The sequence below is a fragment of the Crocodylus siamensis genome, chromosome 6 (assembly GCF_052110815.1).
Source record: "Crocodylus siamensis isolate JL-2025a chromosome 6, ASM5211081v1, whole genome shotgun sequence".
Classification (NCBI taxonomy): domain Eukaryota; kingdom Metazoa; phylum Chordata; order Crocodylia; family Crocodylidae; genus Crocodylus; species Crocodylus siamensis.
In genome coordinates, this window is record NC_143400.1 from 94,630,995 (window position 1) to 94,657,718 (window position 26,724).

Genomic DNA, 26,724 nt, shown 5'->3' on the forward strand with positions numbered 1-26,724 from the left:
GGTCAAGCTCCATGTGTCCTATACAGGAGAGGCAAGAATCGAGGTTCTTACAGCTGCGTTAGATTTCCAGCGGCTTGGGGCCAAGTGCATCTTGAGTGCAAGTGGCCTTACTCCTATAATACAGGGAACCTGCACTCTCCACCAGCTTGCCTACGGTGCAGCAGGAGGGCATGTGGCAGGCATCTGTGCCTGTCTTCAAGGGAGTTAAACGCCCATGGAGCTGGGCAGTGCATCCCAGCTGCTGGTCTCTGCCGGTCCCATGTGAATGCAGTGTGGTGCTGGCTCCTCGTGGCCCTTGAGTGTGCAACCAGCACTGAGGAGGGATATGGGAGCATGACACAGCCGCTGCCAGAGTCTATAGGAAGGGACCAAGAGGTAAAGCACTGCCTGAGGTCAAGCCTGGCAGGCTCAATGCGCGCCCTGCTCTTGTGGCCTAAAGTGTGTCCGGTCCAGGGGTGCCAAGGCTTTGTATTAGTGCCCTGGAAGGTGGGGGTGGCAGTGGTGTGATAGCAGTGTGTACAGCCTCAGCAGCTCCACAAACAGCAGATGCTTGCTGGGATAGCACCAAGGGAGTTGTGCAGTGGACCAGTCTGCATTGGGAATTGGCCTTAAGCCACCAGCAGCTTGTCCCATGTCAGCTCCTGAACAGCCCTCGAAGGGTAGTGGCTCTGCCTCATGGACTAGGCTGGACGTGACCCAGCAAGGCAGACATTGAGGGCATCGTGTCCCACAGCTGCTCTGCAGCAGTGTGTGAAGCCCAGCGAGCTACCTAACCCCGGCACTAACCCACGATCCTGCCCTCTTTGCCCCAGGCGTGGGTGTGCTGGGGGCTGGCATATGCCCTGCACCAAATGTGACTCCCCATTCAAACCTGCCTGGGGTCTGCTCCCAGGGGCCCCTGTCCTTGGATGGGCACCACGCACTATTAGAATGCCCTGGGGGGGGCTTAACACTGAGCCCTGCTAAGAGGAGACTAACCTGGCTTTCCTTTCTGCTCCCACCATCTCCCATCCAGATGCTGACATCCAGAAGACCATGCCGGCTGCCCAGAAATCCTTCCTCTCCTCGGAGTCTGTGTACGTTCCCTTCTGCTCCCAACCTCAGCCTTGGGAGCAGCTGCAGGGCAGGTCCCAGAGCGCAGGAAGACTGAGGTGCAGCTCTGGGGGTGGGGAGTGGAGGGTCCCTCCTGAAGTTCCTGGTTTGTATAAGACCTTTAGAACAGAAACGGGCCTGAATGGGTTCAAGCTGATGGAGACTGTATCGGGATGACCCGCTCCCTAGTCACTCCAGAGGCATGGCCCAGTTTGGCCAGCCCCACTCACATCCTGTTCCCTGAAGCCCTGAGTGGATGCTGCCATTTTTTCAGCTGTGCCCGGTAGTGCTACTCTGTAAATGACCAGAGGGTAGCACTGCAGAGGGATCGATGGCATCCCTTCCTGCCCAGGAGACGGCTTGCCATCTCCTCATGCCCACCTCCAGCTGAGGTGGGTACGAGGGGGAAGGGCACCCACTGATGTGCACGTGACCTCCTAATCGCCAGCAGAGCCAGGCAGCCATTCCATGGGCTCTCAGCAGGGCCCTCTCTGCCTGTCAGATGCAGCCCTGACTTGTCATTGTAACAAGCATTATGCCTCATGCCCGTGCCTTGAATGGGCTCCAACAGTACTGTACCACCCCAGAACTAGCTGCATTGGCAAAGCAATTCCCACGAGCAGGCCATAGTTGGGGCAACGCACTGTAGAAACACGGCATGAGACCATAAACAGTGCCCAGACCAATGGTCCAACTAGTCCAGTATCCTGTCTCTGACAGTGGCAGAAATGGAAGGAGAGCTTCAAACCAGGTATCTCTAGTGGAGTCTAACCCCTATGCAATACTCTCCCTGGCATCCACCATTTATTGTGTTAGAAATGACAGAGGAAGCATCTTCAGCTGTTCTGTTCAATAGCCATTAACAGATTGATCCTCCATGAATTTATCCAATCCCTTCTGGCACCTGGGTCTGCTCTCTGCCTCCACCCCCTCCTGCAGCAATGTACTCCACAAGTTGACTACCCCTTGCATAAAAAAAAGTACTTTCTCTTGTTAGTTTTAAGTCTACTCATTTCAGGGGGTTCCCCTAGTTCTGGTGTCCTGGGACTCGGTGAACAGCAGTTCCCTGTTCCCTTGGTCCACACCCTTCATGGCTTTATAGACCTCTGTCCTATCCCCCCATAAGCCTTCTCTTTTCCCGACTAAAGAGTCCTAGTTTTTTCATTCTCCCCTGGTCTGGCAACTGCTCCAGCCCCCTGATCATTTTGGTTTCCCTTCTTTGGACTTTTTCTAATTCTACTACATCCTTTTTGATACGTGGAATTGCACACAGTATTCAAGGTGTGGGTGCACCAAGGCCCAGGGGCTGAGGTGGGGACTATTGTGTTAGGCGGCTGTCAGCTCTGGCACTGACCACCCTGTCTCGCTGCCCAGGTCCTACACCTTCCTGCATTCAAACTCAGCTGAGGCGGTGGCAATGGGTCTGCTGAAGCAGTTTGAAGGCATGCAGCTCCCGGCCGCATCCGAGCTGGAGTGGTTGGTTCCAGAGCACGATGCTCCTCAGAAGGTGAGCCTGGCAGCTGGGGGGTGATGCTGAAGTGCTGTCTGGGAGCGCTGGGGGTGTGAGGTTGGGGGAAAGGCATGAAGGGCAGAGAAACCCACTGCTTAAGTCATCAAGCTGCCTTGAGGGAGAGGAAGGGATTGTGTTTGTCCTGGGGACACTACCTGGTGTAGGACCCTATGTGCAGCTGGCTCTGGAACTGCCTTGCAGGTGCCTGGAGCTGCATTGGCTCCGTTGACCTTGCACACTAATGGGGCTGGGGGCAGGATAAAGGATTGGCATGTGGAGATGGTGCGAGCTCCCCAGCCTTACAGGCTGTTTGCTGTGAAAAAGCTCCTTGGGCGTCCCCGGTAGCATAAGCGAAAGCAGCTTTCCAAAAAGCTGCTGCTTGTATGTGTAGAGGGTAGTGTGCCCCAGTGTGTGCCTGGCATGAGCCACCATGTGCAGTAACCGCCCACGCCACCTGGTCGAGAAGACATGGACTTTCCAGCCAGCTAGGACAATCCCTGTGGTAGGGGGTGGCTGGGATGCCAGCATGGGCTGGTGGGATGCCAGCTGCTCTGCACAGCTCCTCCATCCTGCCCCATAGATGTACCCATCCCAGCTCTGCTGGAGCCCCCCTTGGTCCCAGCCTCCAGCCCCCTCTTGTCATAAACTTTGTCTCTGCCCCTCAGTCCCAACCTGCAGCTCCTGCTGCCCCAGTCCCAGCCTGTTACGCTCTCTCGCAGGGGTTGCTGGGCCTGTCTGAAGGGTGACACTGCAGCTGCTTTCCAATCCTGTGAGGCACTGTATACAGGGGGAGGCTCTTGGCTCCACGGTGCAGTAGCGTGGCTCTCAGTGGGATGGGTGTGATGAGTCCAGGCCTCGATTTGTTCCCGGCGCCTGCAGGCTCATGCCAAGTGCATGCTCCGGCACGGCTTCTCAGGAGAGCAGTACATTGTGGACTTGATGTTTTCCTACTAACATGTCAAACAAATTGCCTGCAGCCATGGGCCCAACCTCCTAGCATGAGCCAGCCCCTGGGAGGTCAGCGGGTTTTACCACCACCTGCCTGGCGTCTCCTAACCCTGGGGGCATCCCTGTGCCATGTGCTGTTTCCCCCGCCCTGTTTGAAGGCTCTGGCATTTAACCCTCTTGGCCTGGGGGCTGAGATGCAACAGAGCTGCTGGGAATGCACATTCAGAGACTGCAAAGCTCCAGGCACACATTCTTCCCCAAAGAGGGGTCTTGGGAGAGACAAACCGATGCTGGTGAGGGTGCTCCTGAGATTGGTAGGATGGAGGAGAGCTGCCATAGACCCCAGCAGCATGGGGGCTTAGCTCAGCCCAGCTCAGCTGTGCAGTTGCCAGGGTTAACCAGAGCTCCTCATCACTACCTGCTGGAGGGTGATATCCTGATTTTAAACTACCATGAAGAAGCAGCCACCCATTATTCATGCACTGGGTGCTGGAACGTGCATATTAAATGATTTGTGATTGTTGGGATGGCCCACCCAGTGCATGTGCTGAAGGAAACATACCCTGTCTGATAATGTCTCCAGCAAGGAGACATAGCCAAGAGCCACGTGCAACTTGGGAGCCATGGTCTGAGTTACAGCTGCGTGGGCCAGAGCAGGGCAGAGCCCCAGCAGCTCTGCTCTAGGCTGGTTGATGGGGTCATCCAGCTGCTGACGGGGACCACAGCCCTGGTGAGAGGCTGAGGCAGCCTGCATAGCGCTGAGCTGCGCTTGGTCCCACAAGGCCCAGGCAATGTCCAGTATGCTGAGCCAGGCCATCCCTCTCCTGTGTCCTGCCTTGGTGTCTCCACCCAGGCACAGGCTGGTAGCTGCTCTTCAGCAGCAGTATCAGTGAAGCCTGGAGACACCAGGCTAGTGAGGCCAGCAGCAGGCAACCTCTATGGACAGGCCTGGGTGGGTGTTGGCAGGTGGCAGAAGCTGCCTGTGGTTCATTGAGCCAACAAGTGAAGGAGCTCTGCTCTGCCACCTCCAGGGAGCCAGCAGTGTGGACTCCCCCACACCTTGGTCCTGCTGAGCAAAGTATCTGGGGCAGACCAAGCTGGGACCATCTGGAAGTGACTTGTAGGCCTTCAGGTGTGCTGGGATCTGCTTGGCTTCCAGACCCTGCCCCTCTTGATGCAGGCAGGGATGCAAGCTAGGCAGACACCTGGAGCTGGGGCAAAGTGGTGTCTGATGGTCTCCCCTCTGTCTCTCCTCCAGCTCCTGCCCATCCCGGACTCACTGCCCATCTCTCCCGATGACGGAGAGCACGCTGACATCTACAAGCTGCGCATTCGGGTCCGTGGGAACCTGGAGTGGGCACCTCCCCGGCCCCAAATCATCTTCAACGTCCACCCTGCCCCAACGTAAGGACTTATGCTGGGACCAGGGCTGCATGCTGTGGGAGGTAGCCCTTTGTCTGCCCTTTCCCACAGCTTGGGGGGCCCCTCACTGCCCAGATGGGTCCACGGTGCTCCCAGCTCCTGCTTCAGACCTTCTGGACTCTGCCTCCTTCATCCCTCTGGAGGTTTCTGCTCCAGGAGAGGACACCTTTGTCTCACTGCAGGGCTCTGATACTGGCCCCAGATTGCGAATTGCTCCCCTCTGTTCCCTGCCCCACCTTGGCCTTAGCTCTAACTTCTCTGCCCGGCTGGCCTGCTTTCAACGTGGTGCCTTCCCTCTGCCACCTGTCCATGCCAGTCAGGCAGTGCGTTCAGTGCCATGGGACCTGTAGGAGGGGGGGACTGGGCTGTACAAGCTCCATGTGCACAGACTGGGCTGCACAGATGTGAGGCCCTCGATGGCATTGGTCTCACCACACTCCTTGTCTCTGCAGGAGGAAGGTGGCTGTGGCAAAGCAGAATTACCGGTGCGCTGGCTGCGGCATCCGGACAGACCCTGGTGAGTGCCGCAGCCTTGTCCTCTCCCGGAGGGAGACAGGAAGGGCTGCTGTGGGGGAAGGTGGCAGTCTAGTGGAGGATGCAGGGAGCCTGAGGACCATGGCAGTGTTCAGAGGGGAATTAGGAAGCTGCTGTCACTTTGCTCAGGGGCACGTTTCTTGGGTCCCTGCCTGGCTGTTCCCCAGCTGGTGCCTAAGGAAGAGTCCCCCCCATGGCAGTAGTGGGCAGCGGGGTGTTGCAGACAGGAACGGCTCTGGATGCATTTCAGCCCTGGGGCTCAGAAGCAAAGCCTAGAGTCCAGTTATTATGTGTAGGGTGGAGGGGAAGAGCCTTTGCTCACTACAGTTTGCCCCCAACTGTCTGGAGCCCGCAGTGTTCAGCCATGGAACAAGCATGGCTATGTCCTTGGATTCAGGTGATGGTTCTTGGGTATCAGTCACTTTCCAGGATCTGCAGGATTTTTGGCAGGATGGGAAGGGCCCCAGGCAGGCAGGTGCATTGATACTGGGCATGTGGCTCACAGAGGACTGGAACCCTTTGCTTCTCCCAGTTGTAGGGATAGGGTGGGAAGCTGCAGGTGCCCCAGGCATAGGCAAGTCCTGGCCTCCAGGGGTGAAAACAGGTGGCAGGAGACTGCTGTGCTTGCTCCATGCTTTTGTGTGGGGCTGTGGCAGGCCCCTCTCTGTGGGGACCAAGTGGTTCTCTCCTTGCAAGCTCTGCTCAGGATGATCAGGATTAAAGGCAGCCTCAGGCTCTGTCCTGAGCTGGGTCCCACTGCAGCTGATCCTTTCTCCTTCCTCCTCCTGGATCCCTTTGGGTAAAAACAGAAGTTGCATTTGAGGTGAACCTGGGAGCAGCACAGTCCTTTTCACGTATGGCTTGTCCCTGGACTGGACTTAAATGCTCCATGATCATCCTGGGAAAAAGGGTTCTCTTGCATGCTTCACAGGGACTCAAAGTGGGACAGTGGGCTCTTACACCTGTAGGATCTCAGGTGAAAAGGCTTGGTCCTGGGGTGAAATCTGATGTCTGCTTTTCCCCTCAGATTACATCAAGCGGCTGCGGTACTGTGAGTACCTGGGCAAGTACTTCTGCCAGTGTTGCCATGAGAACGCACAAATGGCCATCCCTAGCCGCATCCTGCGCAAGTGGGACTTCAGCAAGTATTACGTCAGCAACTTCTCCAAGGACCTGCTGGGCAAGATCTGGAGTGACCCGCTCTTCAATGTGCAGGACATCAACGCAGCGCTGTACCGCAAGGTCAAACCCCTCAACCAAGTCCGGGTATGTTCCAGGAGCCCCAGGGCTCAGCCTTCCCCTAGGGTGGGGGGAGTGGGTCCGTAGATGTGAGCAGCTTTGTGGGGTGAGTTATGGAGAAGAGGGATGCTGTGTGTACTGCCCTCATCATGTTGGCAAGCCCACCCTGCCACTGTCACTTAGTCCTCCCATTATGGGTATTACGTCCAGATCTCTGAGCATGTTATGAAGCTGGGCAGGGAGCATCATCCCTGTTTAACAGGTGGGGAAGCAGGCACTGAGTCATAGTTTCATAGTTTCATAGTAGCTAGAGTCGGAAGGGACCTAGGTAGATCATCTAGTCCGACCCCCTGCCTTAGCAGGAAAGAGCACCGGGGTCAGATGACCCCGGCAAGGTGCTCATCTAACTTCCTTTTAAAAATCCCCAGGCTAGGAGCCTGCACCACTTCCCCTGGAAGCTGGTTCCAGGCCCTAGCCACCCTGACTGTGAAGTAGCGCCTCCTAATATCTAATCTAAACTTACCCTCCGCCAGTTTGTGACCGTTATTCCTGGTCACTCCTGGCAGCGCACGGGGGAACAGGGACTCCCCCAATACCTGCTGATCCCCCCTGACCAGTTTGTAGCAGGCCACAAGGTCCCCCCTTAGCCTTCTCTTGTGGAGGCTAAACAGGTTCAGGTCCCGTAGCCTCTCCTCATAAGGCCTGCCCTGCTGACCCCTGATCATACGAGTGGCCCTCCTCTGAACTCTTTCCATATTGTCCACGTCCCTCTTGAAGTGTGGCGCCCAGAACTGGACGCAGTACTCCAGCTGCGGCCTGACCAGTGCCGCATAGAGGGGGAGGATCACCTCCCTGGACCTGCTCGAGATGCATCTGTGGATGCATGATAGGGTACGATTGGCCTTCTTGACTGCCTCCCCACACTGCCGGCCCATGTTCATCGTGGAGTCAATGACGACTCCAAGATCCTTTTCCGTCTCCGTGCTGGCAAGAGGAGAGTTCCCCAACCTGTAAGTGTGGTGCCGGTTCTTCCTCCCCATGTGCAACACCTTGCACTTATCAGTGTTAAACCCCATCCTATTCTCATCCGCCCACCGTTGCAACCTGTCAAGGTCAGCTTGTAGCCTATTGCACCCTTCTAGTGCACCCACATCCCCCCACATCTTAGTGTCATCAGCAAACTTGAACAGGGTGCTTTCTACCCCCTCATCCAAGTCACTGATGAAGATGTTGAACAGTGCAGGCCCGAGGACCGAGCCCTGCGGAACCCCACTGCCCACATCCTTCCAGGTCGAGAAGAACCCATCCACTACCACCCTCTGGGTGCGGCCCTCCAACCAGCTGGCGACCCATTTGACCGTGTGGGCATCGACACCACAGTCTCTCAGCTTTTTGATGAGAACAGGGTGAGAGACAGTGTCGAAAGCCTTCCGGAAGTCCAAAAAGACTACATCCACAGCAACCCCTGCGTCTAATGATTTGGTGACCTGATCGTAAAAGGCCACCAGGTTGGTCTGACAAGACCTGCCACTGATAAACCCATGTTGGTTGCCCCTGAGCATGCATTCCCCCGCAAGGCCCTCCTGGACGTGTGCCAGGATAATTTTTTCAAAGAGCTTCCCCGGGATTGAGGTCAGACTAACTGGCCTGTAATTTCCCGGGTCCTCTTTTTTTCCCTTTTTGAAGATAGGGACCACATTGGCCCTCTTCCAGTCCTCCGGCACCTCGCCAGAGCACCACGAGTGCTCATAGAGCCGTGCCAGGGGTCCCGCAATGACCTCAGCCAGTTCCTGTAGAACCCTAGGGTGAAGATCGTCCGGACCAGCGGACTTGAACACGTCCAGCTTCTCCAGAAGTACCCTAACTAACTCCTCGCTAACCCTTGGCCCAGGCGTGTCTCTCTCGGGGCCCGAGGGGGGCCCAGCAGGGAGGTGGCTGAACTGGTCCCTACTTAGGAAGACAGAGGCAAAGAAATCGTTAAATATGTTAGCTTTGTCATCTGGCGTGATGACTAAGTTGCCCATCGTGTCCTGCAGGGGCCCCACATTACCCGGGACCCTCTTTTTACCCCCTATGTATTTGAAGAAGGACTTCTTATTGTCCTTAATCCGGGAAGCTAGTCCTATCTCCAACTCTGCCTTGGCCCTCCTGACTGCCCCCCTACATCCTCGGGCGACTATAACATAGTCCTTCTTGGCGATGACCCCATCTCTCCATTGGGTATATGCCTCCCTTTTAGCAAGGAGACATTCCCGGATGCTCTTAGTGAGCCATGGGGGTTTATGTGCCCTCCTGCTCCCTTTGACCCTTGTTGGGATTACCTCCCTTTGGGCATGGAGGATCGTCTCCTTAAGGAGCAACCACTCCCCTTCGACATCTGATTCCCTTCCCCTCTGGGTCCTCAGCGCTTCCCCAACTATCCTCCTTAGCTTGTTGAAGTCAGCCCTCCTAAAGTCTAGGGCTGTTGCCTTGCTGCAGCCCTTTGCCACCTTACGCTGGATGGTGAATTCCAGCAAGCGATGATCACTGTCTCCCAGGTGGCCCATCACCCGCAGCCCCCTCACCAGGTCCTCACCCGTGGCCAGCACTAGGTCCAACAAGGCGTCTCCCCTGGTGGGACTGTGCACCTCCTGGGTTAGATGGAGGTCCTGCAGTCTGGCTAAGAACCGACGTGAGCGATCAGACTTGGCTGACTGCTCCTCCCAGCAGATGTCTGGGAAGTTTAGGTCCCCCATGATGACCACATCCTTAGCCCTCACTGCCTCTGTAAGCTGACCTAAGAATTCCAGGTCGAGCTCTTCTCCCTGGTTGGGAGGTCTGTAGTAGACTCCCACCGTTAAGTCTCTCTCCCCTGGACTGCCTTTTACTCTAACCCAGAGCACCTCAGAGTGCCCCCCTTCTACCCCCATGCTAATTAACGAGTCCATACGTGACTTCCCACAGCGAGCGGCAGAGGTGGCACCCTGCTGTGCAGACCACACCCCTATGACACCCCTGTTGTGGGCGACTGGGTCTGACACCCAGCTGCCTTTCCACTGATGAAACTTGGGTTTGTCCCTCCTTACATGGAACTGAAGATTAACTCCTGAAGGGGCTTTGTGGGGAAGTGGCTGCTTCTGACACTGAAACAAGGAGGAAAGTGCCAAGCTGCTGTTATGTACCACCTGGGGCCCAGTGCTCAGTTGTGGCATCCTGGCTGTGGGAGGCGGGAGATGGGCTCAAGCCTCTCATGCGGTGGGCAGGGTGTTTTTCCTGACCTCAGCAGGGGTCTCGGTTTGTGCCCAAAAGCATGAAGCTGGCTGCTCCTATTGCTTTACTCACTGATGTAGCTGCTCAGTGCCAAGGACACCCAAGCCAGTTAGACAGTGGGGAGGAGGTCGGGAGAGCGTGACCTGAAAGAGAAGGGTCTGTGCTGGCTCGGGGCTGCTTGTCTCACAGCAGCCTTGTTCCCCATGTCCTCCAGCTCCTGAGGGTCCAGCTGTTCCATATGAAGAACATGTTCAAGACCTGCCGCCTGGCAAAAGAGTGAGTACCAGTGAATACCCCGCATCCAGCTTGGCCTGTGCCTACCCATTACATGGCTGTGTGGGTCCTCGGGTGCCTGTGTGGCATGGGGGAGGGCCTTTTGGCGACTGTCATCATATGCAAGGGGCACCTCAGCCCAGCCCCCTTTCCAGGGCTCCATTGCTGAGGGCCCTCATCCCTGTGCTCAGGCCCTGCGGGGCAAGAGGACAGTTGCTTTGCTGCTGCCTTTTGTGGACTTCCCTTTGTGTCCCCAAAGCAGCTGGCTCCAGCCTCCCTGGGCAGCTGCTCCAGTTTCCATAGCTTCTGTCTTAGCCCTGGTAAGGGGTGGAGCAGCCCAGATGCCATGATCTGGAGCTGTGAGGCACTGGATGGTGCTCATCTGATAGTCTGGAGAGGGGTGAAGCAGGCACTATTGACAGGTCTTCTTAGCATGGCCTAGAGGCAGGGGAGCCAGAGAGGCAGTGGGGCCCCAGTGGTGGAGGGGGAGGTCTCCTGCTGCTGTGCTCTGAGTTCTGGTCTCTCGCCCCTGCAGGCTCCTGGACTCTTTTGACACGGTGCCTGGCCACCTGACTGAAGACCTCCACCTCTACTCCCTCAATGACCTGAGCGCCACCAAGAAGGGGGAGCTTGTTCCCCGCCTGACAGAGCTCGTGAAGGCTGGGGCTCTGCATGTTGAGAGGTGCATGGTAGGTTGCTCTCTGCACCGGCATGTGTGGGGTGGCAGCTCTGAGATGGACCAGAAGCAGGAAGGAACTTTCTAGCCCTTATGGGGAGAAGCCTCGGGGTTTGAATCCTGCCTTTTCCACCCAGGTGCATGGGAAATGTTCAGGGCGTTTCCCCCATTAGTCTCCACCATCACAGTGCAGCCCATAGACCCTCTCTCAACTCTTCCTGTTTGATTTAGAACAGTGACATGAAACCTGATTTGGATGTGGAGAGGAAAGAAGCCGGGAGAGCGGGAGGGAAGGCCTGGGAGATGGATCCCAGCAGACATCAAGGCGCGACATTCACCTACATCTCCTCTCCAGGCCAGGCTGCACCACACAAGAACGCAGAAGGGAGCTGGCTACAGCACCATACCCTAACATGGCCAAACCCTGCTGCATCTCTTAGTGCAGACAGCCCCTCAGCATGCTGTGGGGCCATGTTTCCCCCCTGGTGACTTCACCTGGAGCACAGCTTAGGATCACAGGGCAATCTGAGATCATGGGTACGCTCAAGATGGAGCAGGGTTTGAACTGAGTCTTTGAGAGCATTCTAGCCAGGTCCTCCATGCTGTAATGGCTGACTAGCCAGGACCTGAATTTTCTGTGATTCTGGCGTTTTCATCCCAATAGATCTTGGGTTTCAGCTGCCAGGAGCATGGCCTGTTCTAACAGGGAGAGGAATGGGATCTGGAGACCATTATCACGCACAGGGGGGAACCGCGGAAGTTACTTTTCCCACCCAAAGCTCTTTGCAGGCAGGCTGCTCTCTTGATGAAGCACAGAGTCTTTCCAGGAAGTCGAAAGAGAACAGATGTAACTAGGTGACTCTGAGTTTAGCAGCAAGGAGTGTGTAGCCTAGGGTGGGTGCATTTATGCTATAGCTGTTGGGAATGACAGCTTAGCATTTGCAGAACACTAGGGGCAACGCATGTGCTGGGCAAGATGCAGTCCCTGCCGCGAGGAGCTGGCTGGTGTGGATGTGGCCTGATGGCCATGGAGTAGCTTACCCTAGATCTGGCTCTAAGGAGCAGATGCACAGCTGGCTCTCCCTGGCTGGCTGCTGGCAGGAGGTGCCATGATATGTGCCTACAGTAGAAATGTCATGTCCCCACTCCAGAAGAGCTAGTGAATGCCCAGCTCCTGTGTGCCTCCGCCCAGCCGCTGCTGTGTTGTAATGGGCTGCCCATTTCCACTGCCTTGTTGTACAGCTTCTCGAGTAGTAGTGTCTCCTGTCCTGCATGAGTGACGACACCATGTCACAGCCAGCGAGGAGGGCCAGCTCTTAGCATGGGGATGAGCAGGCACAGAGGTTGTCCCAGGGGCTGGTATCATCCCCACAGTGAAACCAGTCTCCTGGTTCCAGGAAGCTGCTCCCTCTGCCTTCATTGTGGCCAGGAAACCCTGGTGTGTTTGTCTGCTTCCCTAACCACTGTGCCCTCTTGTCCTTGCAGCTGTGTCAAGCCAAAGGCTTCATCTGTGAGTTCTGCCAGAACGAGGACGACATCATCTTCCCCTTTGAGCTAAACAAGTGCAGGACGTGCGAAGGTGAGAGGCCAGCCAGGACCCTGAGGACCTGAACACTGGGGCGGGACTGCTTGCACCTTCAGGGACTTACCAGGAGTGCACCCAGCTGGGGCTGAAGCTGCCTTGAACCACAGCTGCCCTCTGTCTGCAGCAGGTTTAAGAAGTGTCCTGTCACCAAGATGGCAGGTGCTCTGGAGCTGCAGTCTCTCGCACTGGTCTACTCCACTGCTGTCTGTAACTGGTTGGCACGTGGCCTTTCATTTTGGCCAGAACCCTCCAGTGGCACCTACAGACCTCTGCCAGCTCTGCAGTGAGCATCCCAGAGAGCCAGACCCCTGTGTATGCCACCCACTGCAGAGGCACTGTGGGACAGCTGCCCTCACATGCTCACGTAAAGTCCAGCAGGGCACCAACTGCAGGGTGTGGATTTGCTGCTGCTGTGGCTGAGGGGCAGGTGTGCCTTGCTGCTATAGTTGGCAGCCAGGGAGCTTAGGGACCAGGGTGGCTCTGTGCTGTGCAGCCAGCCTGAAAACATCTTACTAAAGCCAGCGAGGGCGGTAAGTGGGAACTTGGTCCATGTCGGTCTGTGCTGATGACCACACGGTGTCTTCTTGTATCTCAGCACCAGTCTCTTAGGCTGTCCAGACCAGTCTGGGCCACCGGTCAGCGCAGCGGTCTTAGGGTGCTTGTGTTTGTAACGGTGATACTCCCACTGCTGCCTTAGTAGTGTAGGACCTGGGATGTCACCAAAGCACAGCATGCCTGCCTGGTCCCTTGTCCTGGGTGGATGTACCCCCAGCCGCAGTGCTGGCAGTGTGTTTTGCATGCTCACATCAGGGCACGGGGAGAATTACGCAGCAGCTGTGTAGAGAAGCCCTGAAGCTGCCTCACTAGGGTGTGGAGTGTAGGGCTAGGATTGCCCTTTGCACTGGGGTGGGGAGGCCATACAGCAGGAGACCTGGGATGGTGGTGACAGTGGGGGAGGAAGGTAGGTGCAGTCTGTGTAGCCTGGCTTCCCTGCCCCAGCCCGTGGCTCACAGCTTGTCTTTGCCCATCTCCCCTGCAGAGTGCAAGGCCTGCTACCACAAATCCTGCTTCAAGGTGGGGCCCTGCCCCAAGTGCGAGCGGCTCCAGGCCCGGAGGGAGCTGCTGGCCAAGCAGAGCTTGGAGTCGTGCACCTCGGACTGCGAGGAGGAGCCGGAGCTGGAGCCGCAGGAGGCAGCAGCCGCTACGTGAGGAGGGAGCAGAGCCGGCAGGCGCACAGGGCCTCCAGCTGCAGGGACCGACTGACAGATTGGAACTGACTCACTGCACTGCCCTGTGGGGCTGAGACACGGGCACCTCGAGCACCAGCCCCCAGTGCTGGCGGGACCCACTCTGCCTCACGGGCAGTGTTGCTTTTCTCCATGGGTTGTGGTCCAGTAGATGGATGGGGGGGTTGTTCCAGGTGCGGGCAAGTCCCAGCCTTGCCCCACATGCAACCTGGGCCTCAGTGAGGGAGCGACAACCCCACACTCCCTCCGTGTTAACCCTCAGGCAGCAGTTTCTACCCAGGGGCAGGGGCCTGTCTCGACTCCACATGCTGCTGGACTGGCTGCGCCTCAGGGCTTTACTGAGGCCTCTCTTCTGCCCTCCCCTCCCCTTTGCTGCTGTGGGTTTTCTTCACAAGAACCTTCCTTACTGCTGGGATGCTGTGAACAGTGCCTCAGCCAGTCTGCAGCCACTGCTTTTGACTTTTGAGACTCTCCCCTGCTAAGGACCCGTCCGTGGCATGGGGCCTTCCTAGCAGCGATCTCTTTCCCTGCTGGTTATCCCGGGGCAGGTCTGAGCCAGCTGCAGGCTCCGTGTCAGGATTAGCTGGCTCCTCCAGAGCTGTTCGGCTCCTCACAACGTGCCTGGGCTATAGCGGGACGAGAGGGGCTGGGCTCCCAAAGGATGGCAGGGGGCAGGGCCCATCTGCTGCTTCGGAGATTCCCCTCGCTGCCCAGGGTGTTGGCAGGCTGCTCTGGGGGTGAGGAGCTGCATGGACCCAGGGGAGGGAATACGGGGAAGTTTGTGACGGTGGGCTGAGCTGCTGTGTCCCTCCAGACAAGAAGCCTTCTGGGTCCGCATCTGGGCTCTCACCCAGGGATCGGGGTCAGCCAGTACACAAACCCCAAGTGCCAGCTTCCTGCTCTCCCCCAGCTCGGCCCTCTCCAGGAAGTCCGGGCAGGAGGAACTATGCCTGCTGTGGGGCCAGCCCTATGTGGAAGCAGCCCAACGTTGTATGGCATGTGGAGATGGTGTCAGGACAGTGTGGGGGTGAATTGTGTCCACCCCCTCCTCTCCCTACCACAGCCATAAGGGCATTGCTTCTTGCTGGGTGATGCGCTGGGGCAGTCTGGCAGGATGGCCACAGTGCCAGGCAGTGGAGGTGCACCCCAGCTGGTCCCTGACCCCATCACTGAGATCTGAACCCAGGTCCAGGCCTCCACCCTGGCTGCCCTCATGGGCACACGGGGCTGTTGGCAGCATCTCTCCAGGGACAGTGGACAGGACCAGCTACCTACCACCCTCCGGAGCCTGCATCTTCAGCTGCAGTGCTGCTGTCCCATCCTCTTCTCTCAGTCTCATGCGCTGGGTCATTTTAATTGTCCTGATCTTAGATTTAAGTTTATGATTATTTTTTACCACAGTTCATTAGGAACAGGGCATCTTTTAATGATCTGTTCCCATTGAATCTCACTGCCCAGCACAGAGGTGCATCTCCTGGGGTTAGCGTAGCTGTCCTGTCCAGCACAGACCTGTACGGGGCTTACTACCGCCAGTCCGTGAGCCACAGGCTCCAGGTATAGATGTCCCTATTTTTGTCGCTGCCTGTGCTGGGTGTATGTCCAGAACCAGCCTTGACCAGCTGGAAAGCCCCGGGCACTGGAGGTCTGGAGCTGGGATGGGGGGAGATGAAATGGGTTCCTACTGCCGCTTGTTTGCTCCTCCCTACAACAGCTCTGCTCTGTGCAGGCCTGGAGAGACAGCTCGTGGCTGCATGCGTCTCATGGGGGTATTTGCACGGCAGCAGGGAGCTTGGGCCTTGGGCGTTGAGCAGGGTGATTGTGCATGTGACAGAGGTGGGGGTTGGTGTGTCGTCTGGAAGTGTTGGGGCAGGGCGAGATCTGTGGGACTGTGCCCTGGCTGTGCAGCTGGTGCTCTGGGCTGAGGTCCCTGTCCTGCAGGCTCAGCTCCATGGGCAGCAGTGACACATCCCTGGGTGGGAAGGCAGGCTGAAAGTAGCTGTGAAGGACAGAGGCTGGTGCATTCTCTTGGGGCAGGGGAAGGCCGGCTGCATGGCTGCTTTGGCTTGAAAGAGAGGAAATTGAGAAGGGAACCCCCCAACCCAGCCCCATGGCCATGGTTAGGTTGCTTTGCTCCCAGAATCTGGCAGCATTGTCCCCCTGGAGTGATTGACCTAGAGCTCCAGTGCCCTGTCCAGCTGCAGCCTGGCAGGCGGGGGATGCTCTTGCAGGGAGGGGAGATGAGCTGGGCCGATGCTGCGCTTGGGCTGGACACAGCAGGGGGTCATGCAGGGCCCTGGGTGCCCCGATGCATCCACATGGGCACGCAATGACAGCAGGGTGTTTCCTGCACAGGTCCACAGGGTGGAGAGAGGGGCCCAAGTGAGAGTTAAAACACAAGAGGGAAGGCCTTAGAGTAGCACCAGTGCCCCCTTGCCAACCAAACAGCTGCGATGCTACCGTCCGGGGTCCTCAGCGCAGCCTAAAACTGCCCCCTCGCATGCACTTGGCCGGGAACTGACTTCTGCACAGGCTGCTCTCGTGCTCGGCTCTGAACATCCAGCCCTGGGGGCCTCGCAGCAGCCAGCAGCAGTTAAGCCCCCAGCTCCATTGTCCACCGGTGCCCAGGAGTTGCCTCTGCGCTCATCCTCTAAGCGGAGCTGCTGACAGCCACCCGGGTCTGGCCACCCACAAGCTCTGGATGCTGACGCTGTCCCGCAGACTGCCACGCGGCGACTCGCCCTCCCGCAGACACTGACAGCTTCTCCGGCAGCAGCCACGCCTGGGCCGAACCTTGCACTACTGGCCAGCTCGGTTAGGGCCGAGCCCACGGATGAGCTGTGCCAGCTCAGACGACGTCCCTCCAAAACTTGTTCGAAGCACTTTAATCCTTTGGGGTGTCCAAGCCTCTCAACGGCCGTTTCTAGAAGCACTGATTACGGTCCGACAGTGAATGGATCTGGGGTATTTCCCCCTTCCCCTCCCTTGATGATAGGGATTTCTGGAAGAGGGGTTTTTCTGGACACAGTGGAGGGTCTTACAATTATGCACAACACTAATGAAGCTGTTACTGACCTGTTTGCCAAGGTAGGACAGTACTTACCCCTACATGTAATACCGCCCGTTGCGAGTTGGTGCATTGGATTCATGCGCGTAGGGAGAAGGGTGGTGCTGTGCTGTACTCTGGGTAGAATTGGCTTGCTGCCCACTATGGTACCACACGACCTACCTTTGACCACGCCATCCCTAATAAACTAAGTTAATGAAAAACACGGCTGGCTGGCCTACTTTGCCTGGTGCAGTGTTGGTGTGAACAGTTAGGCCGGGAGAAAGCAGCCAAGTGTTTTAATTTTACTTCCAAGAAATGGGGAATTGCAGAGCTGAGGTCCTCCACAGCCACGGGCACGTGTCTCTGTGGCATCAGCAACCTGGTGGTAGCTGGGTGGAGAAACCAAAGCAAACCCTACGCAATAGTTTTAGTTGAGCGGGACTGGGCTTGTTAGCTGTATGGCTGGATGAGTCCCAGAGCAAGCCCCAAGCAACAGGGAAAGGTGTTGCCAATTTGGGGAATAGGCTTAAGCATGACAGCCCCCTCCCATCCCTTCTGGTGCTATATAGCAAAGCAGAAACTGCTTAGTGCTTACAGGGGCATCTTTGGCTTGGCCATTCCTGCAGCTGTGGCATCAGTGCTAATTCAGCCAACATGTCCCAGCCCTGCCTTAGGGCATGGATGTAATGGGAGCAAATGGCCCGAGTTGGCAGCTGCTGCTGGACAGAACAGAGCCCTGGAGAACAGGGCTGATGGCCAGGGAGAGGATGACCCTGCTCTCCATCAGTGTGTATTGAACCCAGGTGGTGTTTAAGCCGAAATGGCTCTTTGGTGTCCTTTGAAGGACGATGTTAGTGCAGAAGCACGTGCAAACAGGCCACAAATACGTGTTGCTGGAAGTGGAGAAGACCCTCCGAGTGAGATGGAGCACACTCAAAGGAGGAGGGCGGGGATCATCCAAGGTGGGATCTGCAACCACAGGGCCCAAACCATCCACCACGTGTGCCGTACTGTTGTGGCCTGTGCCACGCGGCCAGCTTTACTACTAGCTGCCTGGAGCTGCACCCCAACATCACTGCCCACCTGTCCCTTATGGGAGCGTTTCTTATGCTGCTGGCCTTAGCCTCAGCCCCACCTGCCACCCACTTCCACTCTCAGCAACCCCATTCACTGCTCCACAAACACCTACATGTGAGACCGGTGGCAAAGATTACTACAGGAGGGCGTGGGAAGCACTGTCCAAATTTGTGGATGACACCAAATTATGGGGCAAAGTAAACACACTGGAGGGCAAGGAACAGATTCAGGTGGATTTGGACAGGTTGGGAATGTGGGCAGAACAGAACAGGATGCAGTTAAGCAAGGATAAGTGTGAAGTGCTGCATCAAGGGAGAAAGAATTGCCAACTACACCTAGAGGTGACTTTCTCAGCAGCGGAAAGGGATCTCGGAGTCATAGCTGACTCCAAAATGAACAAGAGTCGTCAATGTGACAAACCGATCAGTAAAGCCAACCACACTCCCTCCTGCATTAGCAGGTGCATCTCGAGCAGGTCCAAGGAGGTGATCCTCCCCCTCCATGCGGCACTGGTCAGGCCGCGGCTGGAGGACTGCGTCCAGTTCTGGGCGCCGCGCTTCGGGAGAGATGTGGACAACCTCGACAGGGTTCAGAGGAGGGCCACTCGCATGGTTATGGGCCTGCGGGTAAGATCCTATGAGGACAAATTGAGGGACCTGGATCTCTGCAGCCTCCGCAAAAGAAGGCTGAGAGGGGATCTTGTACCATTTACACATTCGGGGGGGGGGGCAGCAAGAAATAGGGGATACTCTGTTTACCAGGGCGCCCCTTGGGGTTACTAGGAACAATGGCCATAAACTGGTGGAGAGCAGATTTAGATTAGATGTTAGGAAACATTTCTTTATGCTGAAGGTTGCCAGAATCTGGAACGGGCTCCAAGGGAGGCGGTGCTCTCCCCTACCTTGGTGGTCCTTAAAAGCAGACTGGACAAGCACCTGGCTGGGTCATCTGATCCCAGCACTCTTTCCTGCCCAGGGCAGGGGGTCGGACTCGATGATCTACCGAGATCCCGTCTGACCCTGACATCCATGAAATCTACCGAATCCCAGGGAATGACACTAAATGAGTCAGAATAGCAAAAAGGTTTATTACAAAACCGCTTTAAGGCATCAGGAACCACTAAGATATAAGAATAAATCAAGGGAAATATCAGACCAACGCTTTTACTTTATTCCTAAACTCTAAAAAAGCAGCTTCTGTCCAAGCCAAAATCTTCCCCCCAGGTTCTCAGCCTGTGCTGCCCAGCTAAGCCAATGCGGGACTACAGCACCTTACACCCAAGAAACTATAAAGTAAACCAGTAATACCTAACCAGGGTGCCCTGAGATCCTTTCAAGGGTGCCTTGCAGTGTTGGCACGGTTAGCTGTGCAAATATGATTCACATGATAAACCCAGAGCTTTCAAATAGGAATCCATGGTGTTAAAACCATGCTGCCTTGTTGTGATCTCTCTGAGTCCCATGCAACAATTATCCTGTAGTCATAAAAAGAGGTGAAGACTAAGAACTGGCCTTTTCTGAGGGGGTCTGGAGCCTAACAAGGTTGAGAACCACTGGTTTAGACAAATACTTGCTTTCATGGCCAGGCCACACTTAAGTATGGTTTCTTATTTGGCCATTTACACCTATCACTCGGCTTGGCAGAATTGGATTTTTATTCTTTAAAATAATGGTGATGGATAATATCAATGTTAATTTTTACGCATATTATTTTGATGTTTATTGATTTACATTTTCAGGATTGTGCAAAATTAGGGGCCAGACTATTAACGACCAATGTAACTACTGTAGGACTGCCACCAGCCAAGCAGAAAAAGTGACCTGTAGCTCCCTCATCCCCTTTGTCACCTCCTTTTCCTTTGTTCCCAGTCCCTTGGGGTTTCTGGGAGTTGCAGTCCAAACTACAGTCAGCACAGCTATATAGAACTGTGTCGTGACCAGGGATCCTGCTTTTCTTTGATTAAAACAACACAACAACCCCAATTTTCAGTTAAAAAAGTAACCCCAAATCCACATTTTCCTATGACTTAAATGAAACACCATTAATACACAGATATGTATATATTGGTGTTTCATTTTAACAATGGAAAATACTTTTGTTAACCAAAAATTGGGGATTTTTTTTAAGTCGGAGAAAACCAGGATCTCCTGGTCGTGACACACTCCATCAGCCATCATTTTTCTTACATCCCCTTTCTATACATTTTGATTATTTGTGATGGAAATATTTTTTCATGGGTCTGTGAGATGCAATCGAAGTTTATCAACATTGACTGATACAAATCAAATCCTGCCAAGCATATATATCACCCATGAAACTGCTGGGGTTCCCATCCTATGCACACTTCCATACTTCTTGCCCCTCGATGTGCATCTGCTTAACAGCTTTGAAGTCTTCCCTGATCCAGTTACGACCAGGTGAATGCTTACATCCTTTCAGACGTAAAGACTGCCAATTGGAGATCCTCGAATATCATCATTTCTCTCTGTGGGCCGTAAGTCCTTCACTTATTCCCTCCGATAAGTCTGTGGCTGCACTGTTCCCCAGCTGACGCCTCTTCTCTTTAAAGCAGAAGCTATCATGGCCTGCGAGCATAGGTCTGGAGTCATGTATCCACCCGACCACCTGTTGGGGTGATAATAACGGGTAATAGCCCGCCTAGTTATTAAATGTATGCTTCCTAGTTGCTTACTCCTCGGACGTGGGGCTAGGGCAGCAGCCCTAATTGTTGCCCTGTTAACCAATCCTGCCCAAAAGAGGAAATATAAAAATACTTCGGTACCAGCCAAATACCACAGATCATAGACATAAGGAGGGGATGGCTAAACATGGTTTAAGGCTACCCATCTATAGAGATGACACACGACCTAGCAGTGAAGCCAGCCCAAGAAAACCTCTGCGATATTCCACGAACGCCTCAAAAAAATGGTGAGTTCGTGACAGGGTGCTTGCTCCCTTTCCTTCCCCTCTGGCCACTTCCTTTTTGGATGCCATCCATCTAGAAAGAGCAGCACTAAAAACCCAGCGCTGGGGGAAAAGCCGTCTCCTGGTCCTGCAGCGTGACTAGTCTCTCAAGCAAATGTGTGCTAATACATGCAGCAGCTGGTCTGGAAAAGGCAGAGTCCCCGCTATCCGGGGACAGCTATGCAGACTGCTTGCAGCAAGAGCTCCTGCCTCCGAGGGAGTGGACTTGTACGGGGAGGCCAGCGAGGGCCCCTCACCGGCTATCCACCGAGCGTTCAGGGCCGGTACTTGTGTTCGAACTGGCCCACGTTAAACTTCCTCTTGCAGCCGGCGTAGTTCATGTACCGGATCTTCCCGAACACGTTCCGCTCGGCCCAGCCTTGGTCGTGGATGCCGCAGATGGACCACATGCATCCTGCCGCACAGACAGGGGTTTCCATCAGGTTGCCCAGCCCTGCCTCGGGTCCCTAGACACCCCCCCCGCCAGCCCTGCTCCCATGTGGGTGCATCACCTCCCACCCTCGGGCCTGGCCCCGCGCAGGCCACCCACCAACGTAGCCGTTGGGGTCCCTGCCGTCCAGCTCAAAGCGGTCGTTGAGGTAGATGGCGAAGCGCAGGGCGTCCTCCGGGGACCGGGTCCACTCCAGGATCTTCTTGGCCCAGTACATGCGGAGGAAGCCGTGCATCTTGCCCTCGCGGACCATCTGGATCTGCCGAGAGAGGGCGGGAAATGCCGTGAGCCCCCCAGCCCTGGGGCAAGGGAGGCTGGAAGAAGAGGGGCCTGGCCTGGCATGGGGGATGCCCCCATCCTAGGTGCGCAGGATCCTCAGACTGAGCATCCAGGTGCTGGGGGGGTGAGGGATGTGTCACGTCTGCACCCAAAGGACAGGCTCTTTGAGCCAAACCCACCAATCGGGCTGCCCACGGGCACCACGGACCCTCTCGGACCACGCTCGGCGATACCGTGATCCCCAGCTCTGCATTGCAGGGCCCACTGGGACATGGGCTCTTCAGCATGCTGGGTGCAGACACACCGGGAAGGGCGGAGGGGGGCACGAGCTGGCGCAGCTCTGCGAGCGGGGCGCAGGCGGCTGGGGCAGGCCGGTACCTGGGCCGCGTTCCAGAGCTGGTCGTGCGTCTTCCCCTCCTCCAGCTGCTGCAGGTCGTAGAGATACTCCCGCTTGTCTCTGGCGTGGAGCCTCAGCGTGTCTCTGGCCCAGTCGTGTGCACCTTCGAAGGCAAGGGCCAAGCCCAGGTGAGATATGGAGCGTGTGGCACAGCGGGACTCGCCCAGGTGGGGGCGGGGTGGGAATGGCAGCCAGCTCCATGGCCTGGAGCTGTACCAGCAGGCAGGGGCAAGCTACCCTTTGCCCCAAGCCCCGCCAGCATGTCTCAGGCCTACCCTGAGGAGGCCACAGTCCCTGGACTCTGGGCACCCACGTGCCCCGAGCAATGCAGCGATAAGCCTCCAGCAGGAGAAAGCAGAGCCCGGGGCGAGAGCAGCTGAAGCCCGGCTACATGGACCCCGCGGCTGGGAGCGAGTCAGAGCTCTCCAAAGCCCAGGGTCCAGGTGTTTGCAGAGCACGGACTCATCCAGCACCACCTCCAGGAAAGTGCCTGTGCTCCTGGGGCCAGGACAGACAGCCCCTCCTGCAGGAGACACCGCTCTCCCCCAAGGCTCAGCACAGCTCCAGACCCGTTCCCTTCCCGGGGCGCACCCAGCGTTGCCCCTGCTCCTCCAGGCCGTGGCGTGGGGGGATGCTCGGCCTGTGCCCCAGCCCCCATCCGGCCCGGCTCCCGCGGTACCTTCCAGCTGGTCGTAGCTTTTGTTGTAGAAGCAGAAGTTGTCCGCCAGCTCTCGCCGGATCACGGCCTCCTCCACGAAGCTGTCGACAGACTCCCGGTGGCGGTCGCGGGACTTCCGCACCTCCAGGACAGCACGCTGCACGGACACCTGGCCTGCACCAGAGAGGAGGGCACGGGGCATGGGGCCTCTGGTCCTGGCGTCAAAGGGGAGGGGGGCCTGGGCTGGGCATGGGAGCAATGCCAGGCCCTCCAGTGCCCCCCTCTTGTGCAGGATGGCGCCTGTCCTGAGCTGAGCCCAACTCACCCACCTGATCAGGCGGCTGCTCCCCCAGGGAAGCTCCCAGACTGGGAGGAGACGGCTCCCAGCCCGACCCAGCCCCACCCGCAGCTCTAAAACCCCCCGGGTTCAACTCGACCGCCCCGGGGCTTCTCACCGAAGTGGAACCAGGGCGAGAGGTTGCTGAGCGCGGCCTTGTTGGGGTTGTTGCGGTACTCGCTGTACCCCGGCAGTCGCCGGGTGACGAACGCCTGCAGCACCGCCAGACCCGCCGCTGTCCCCGGCGCTGCCCACTTCACCTCCGACACCGTGCGGTCCACCTCCAGGCTGGCGTAGCAGGCATCCCAGTCTATGGGCTGCAGGGACAAGGGCAGCGGGGTAACCGCAGGCGATTACAATACTTAGCTGGCAGGGGAAATATTAGGACCACCAAGGTGGTTTTCCCACTGGCTGGGGAAAACCACGAACGTGGCGGGGGCAGCACTGTGACCCAAGTAATGCAGTTAGCCTCCCACTTTCACTTCCAGTGGGAAGATCATGGCTACACACCGACTTTATGGAAATGGGAGATTCCTCCCTAGCTTGCTCGGGCAGCCCTACAGCTGAGGGCAAGCGAAACTTGGGGGCATCCGAACCCCCACCCTCCAAGCGCGCAGGATGCCCGCCAATGGATTGGGAAGCATCTGAAGCCCCAGGCATGGAGGGAGGATGCTTGCTGGTAGCAAGGCCACACATGCTTCTTGAATGACTCACAGATTTGGAATTGATTTGGCTGATTTGACATGAAAGATTTTCTTTAAAACAATAAATAAATTCCAGCACGTCTCGGGACAGGCTGCGACAGCTGGTGGGGGTGGCTCCAGCCAGCCGGGCCTTGCTCTGTCTGCCCCCGGTAGCTCTTCTGTCTGCCTTGGGTTACAGAGCCAGGGCGATACCTGCAATACCAGCGGCCTGGGAGACATGAGGCCTGGGCTCGGCTCCCAGCCCTGCTGCTACCCGGACGCGACCTGAGCCACCGACCCCTTGCATGCTTCATTGTCACCTCCCCGGGGGAAAGAGGGAGGTTTGCACTCCCCGGTGGGCTCGGTGAAGCTCAGCATCTCCAGGCCGCGCAGCGAGGGATGCTGGGCTGGGTGGGGTCAGGTGCACGCCATCCCTGGCTGTGCTGGTGCTTAGCCAGTCTATGCCACTTTGCACCCGACGTCTCCCTCCCGGGACTCCCAATCCGCCCCCCGAGGGGTTCCTACCTGCGCGGGGGCCGCGGCGGGGAACGGGTGCTGGACCACGGGGGGGAACTCGGTGAGGAACTCGGGGAGCTGGGCGTGGATCTTCGGCCGGATGGTCCTGGCACCGTACTCCTGCTTGCTGGAGGCCACCCAGCAGGGAACGATGTTGTGAGCGTCCACCTGGGAGCGGGGCAGAGATGGGGAAGGAGCTGGCAGCCGCCCGCTACACAGACGGGCGCAGCCGGAAGGGTAACCGGGCTGTCGGGGGGACGGAGGGAGCTGTGGGATCCAGGCGGGCGGAGGTTTGGGGCGCACAACCATCTCCGGAGCTCACCTGCTTCCTAAGAACCAGGACTTCATCCCAGCCAACAAAAGCCCCTTCACAATGCACTGCCCACGTCCCACTCGTCCTCGCACCCGCTTCGTGGTGCTCCAAACCCTTCCACGCAATGGCGAGCGCTAGCTCCATCCCCGCAGCGGGTGCCGGGGTCCCTGCCTGGGCTCAGCTCCCCTCAGCAGCTGCTTTTCCAGGAGCAGAGCAGCATTTCCCTTCCGCCCTGGCCCTCGTTATGGACCCGGACCCGCTGCAGCGCATAAAGCCCCTGACAGCTCTCCAAGGAGCCCTGCCTGCAGCCCACGTGCCAGCCCAGGGTGGTTCCCCCTGTTCAGACCCCCCCGGTGCAGCTCATGTCCCCCGGGACCAGGACACACCTGTACCAGCGGCACATCCTGCGGGAGCCTCTCCTTGACATCTTCCACCCACTGCAAGGGGACGCGGAGCGGGGAGAAGTCGGTGACCACCCCGCCGATGCCATGCCTCGTCACGAAGCCTGGCAGCACGTCCTTGGCGTAGCCCTGGAGCAGGTGGAAGGGGATGCCCAGCTCCCCGCACTCCTGCAATACGGGGATACGCTCGGTGTCAGCCCCTCCGCGTGGGCGATCCCTCCCCAGCTCCGAGCCGGCTCCCAGGACCCCTACCTCGGCCACCTCCCGCAGGCCTTTGAGCAGGAAGCCGAAGTGGCGGATGGTGGCTTCCAGGAACTTGGGCACCAGGCAGAAGCAGACGTGCAGAGGGAGCTGCTGCTTCAGGGCCAGGCGCTGGGCGTACAGGAAGGCCCAGTTATCTGGAGGGAGACGGCCCGCGACGAGTTAAACGCGCGCCATCCCCCAGCTCCTGCCAGCAGACTCAGGGTTTTGACCTGGCGTGGCAGGAGGTGGGGGGGGATGACCAGCCCTGTGCCTCGGTTTTCCCATCTGGAAAAGGGCAATAACGCTGCGGCTGCATATGCTGGGCTCAGCAACGGCAGAGCAAAACCCCCCGTCAGCCCTGCTCTGCCCAGCCAGTCACGGACCCCCAGCAGGCAAGATCTGGGTCTGCCTCCAAGGCAGTGGGGCCACGGCTGTGCCTTCCCCGTCCCCGCGGGCGCGTCACCTTGCACGCGCTGGTCCCGGGACATCCAGTACAGGATGCCGAGGGCGCCGTCCTGCAAGCAGGACTCCTGGGACAGCAGCCGCACCCTCTTCTTGTTGAACTTGAACTCGCGCACGGACGGGGCTGCTCTGCGCCGCGCCTGCTCCACCGCCTCCGCCAGGCTCTCCGCTCCCGGCGCCGCCTGCGCGTCCTGCCGGCCCCGCTTGCAGCTGCCCGACGGCCCCGCGTCTGCGCCCGCCGCCTGCTTCTGCTTCTTCGGGAACATCGTCCGCTCCGGTCCCCCCGGCGGGCGCCGCGGCAGGAGCCGAGCCCAGGCCCAGCCGTGCCTGCGGGCAGCTGCGAGGGACAGAGTGGCGGCCAGCACCTGCGGGCTGAGAAACGAAGCCCCATCGTCAGGCACCCCCAGAACCAGGGAGCAGGGTCGCGGGGCTGCCCTCACCCGCCTCTGGGCGGGGGGGGGAGGATGGGGCCACGGGGGGCAGAGGAAGCAGGGCCCTGCCACCCCTGCAAACCAGTGCCCGAGAGAAACCAGCTACGGAGCCGTTCCACCTTTGTGGCGGGCGGCTTTTTCGCAGCTGGATGGCCATTGTTAGCACGCCTGGCCGCCTCTCCCGCCCTGGGGCCACGCACGCGGCCCCCGGGCCTGGGCAGGCTTCAAAACACCCCGGCGCCCAGCAAAGTTGCAGGGGCACTCATGGGCGCGGGAGCCCCCCCGGGCTCCTGTGCGCTGGGGACCCCCGCTCAGAGCCAGGCCGGGCGTGGGGCTTACCCTGCGCGGCTCCGGGATGGGCCCGACCGGCGGGGCGGTGCTCGGGGCTGCGCACACACGTGTCTTCCGGAGCCGGCGGGAGCAGGGCCGGGCCGGGCCGGGGCGGGGCTTCGCGGGCGGGGGAGCTCTATGCAGCTGTTGGGACTGTATCCAGCTGTTGGGGGGGGCTGTATCCAGAGGTTGGGGGGCAGTATCCAGCTGTTGGGTGGGGCTGTATGCAGGTGTTGGCGGGGGGGCTGTGTCTGGCTGTTGGAGGGGGAGTGTATCCAGCTGTTGTGGGCGGGCTGTATCCAGCGATTGGGGAAGGATGTATCCAGCTGTTGGAGTGGGGGTGCTGTATGCAGATGTTGGG

The 26,724-nt window shown here is 57.9% G+C and overlaps 2 protein-coding genes across 6 annotated transcripts in view; one reads left to right on the forward strand and one right to left on the reverse strand.

Moving 5' to 3' along the window:
• The window catches only part of RUBCN (rubicon autophagy regulator), a 55,352-nt gene extending 38,314 nt beyond the window's left edge, over positions 1-17,038 (forward strand). For all 5 annotated transcript variants that reach the window (XM_090050699.1, XM_090050701.1, XM_090050703.1 and 2 more), the window contains 9 exons: positions 1,016-1,076; positions 2,467-2,599; positions 4,809-4,954; positions 5,425-5,489; positions 6,534-6,772; positions 10,209-10,270; positions 10,803-10,956; positions 12,429-12,522; positions 13,568-17,038. In XM_090050699.1, coding sequence (XP_089906825.1) covers positions 1,016-1,076; positions 2,467-2,599; positions 4,809-4,954; positions 5,425-5,489; positions 6,534-6,772; positions 10,209-10,270; positions 10,803-10,956; positions 12,429-12,522; positions 13,568-13,737 — 1,124 coding nt within the window. In that variant the 3' untranslated portion in view covers positions 13,738-17,038. The remainder of the gene's footprint in view (positions 1-1,015; positions 1,077-2,466; positions 2,600-4,808; positions 4,955-5,424; positions 5,490-6,533; positions 6,773-10,208; positions 10,271-10,802; positions 10,957-12,428; positions 12,523-13,567) is intronic.
• A 1,925-nt stretch (positions 17,039-18,963) lies between these two features.
• LOC149863240 (deoxyribodipyrimidine photo-lyase-like) lies at positions 18,964-26,491 on the reverse strand. The gene is made up of 10 exons (XM_090055952.1): positions 26,373-26,491; positions 25,604-25,974; positions 25,150-25,295; positions 24,883-25,065; positions 24,193-24,351; positions 23,103-23,301; positions 22,669-22,821; positions 21,971-22,092; positions 21,413-21,572; positions 18,964-21,277 (listed from the first exon to the last, which is right to left on the reverse strand). Exons 2-10 carry the CDS (start codon positions 25,866-25,868, stop codon positions 21,138-21,140), a joined length of 1,527 nt encoding a protein of 508 aa, XP_089912078.1. The 5' UTR covers positions 25,869-25,974; positions 26,373-26,491; the 3' UTR covers positions 18,964-21,137.
• Between the last annotated feature and the right edge of the window lie 233 nt (positions 26,492-26,724).

Excerpts from the sequence above, each read along its gene's own strand:
- LOC149863240 (XM_090055952.1), bottom strand. The coding sequence starts at position 25,868 with ATGTTCCCGAAGAAGCAGAAGCAGGCGGCGGGCGCAGACGCGGGGCCG. Across the intron at positions 25,296-25,603 it reads CCGGGACCAGCGCGTGCAAG|ATAACTGGGCCTTCCTGTAC; the intron begins GTGACGCGCCCG and ends GTCTCCCTCCAG. Across the intron at positions 25,066-25,149 it reads GCCTGCGGGAGGTGGCCGAG|GAGTGCGGGGAGCTGGGCAT; the intron begins GTAGGGGTCCTG and ends CCCGTATTGCAG.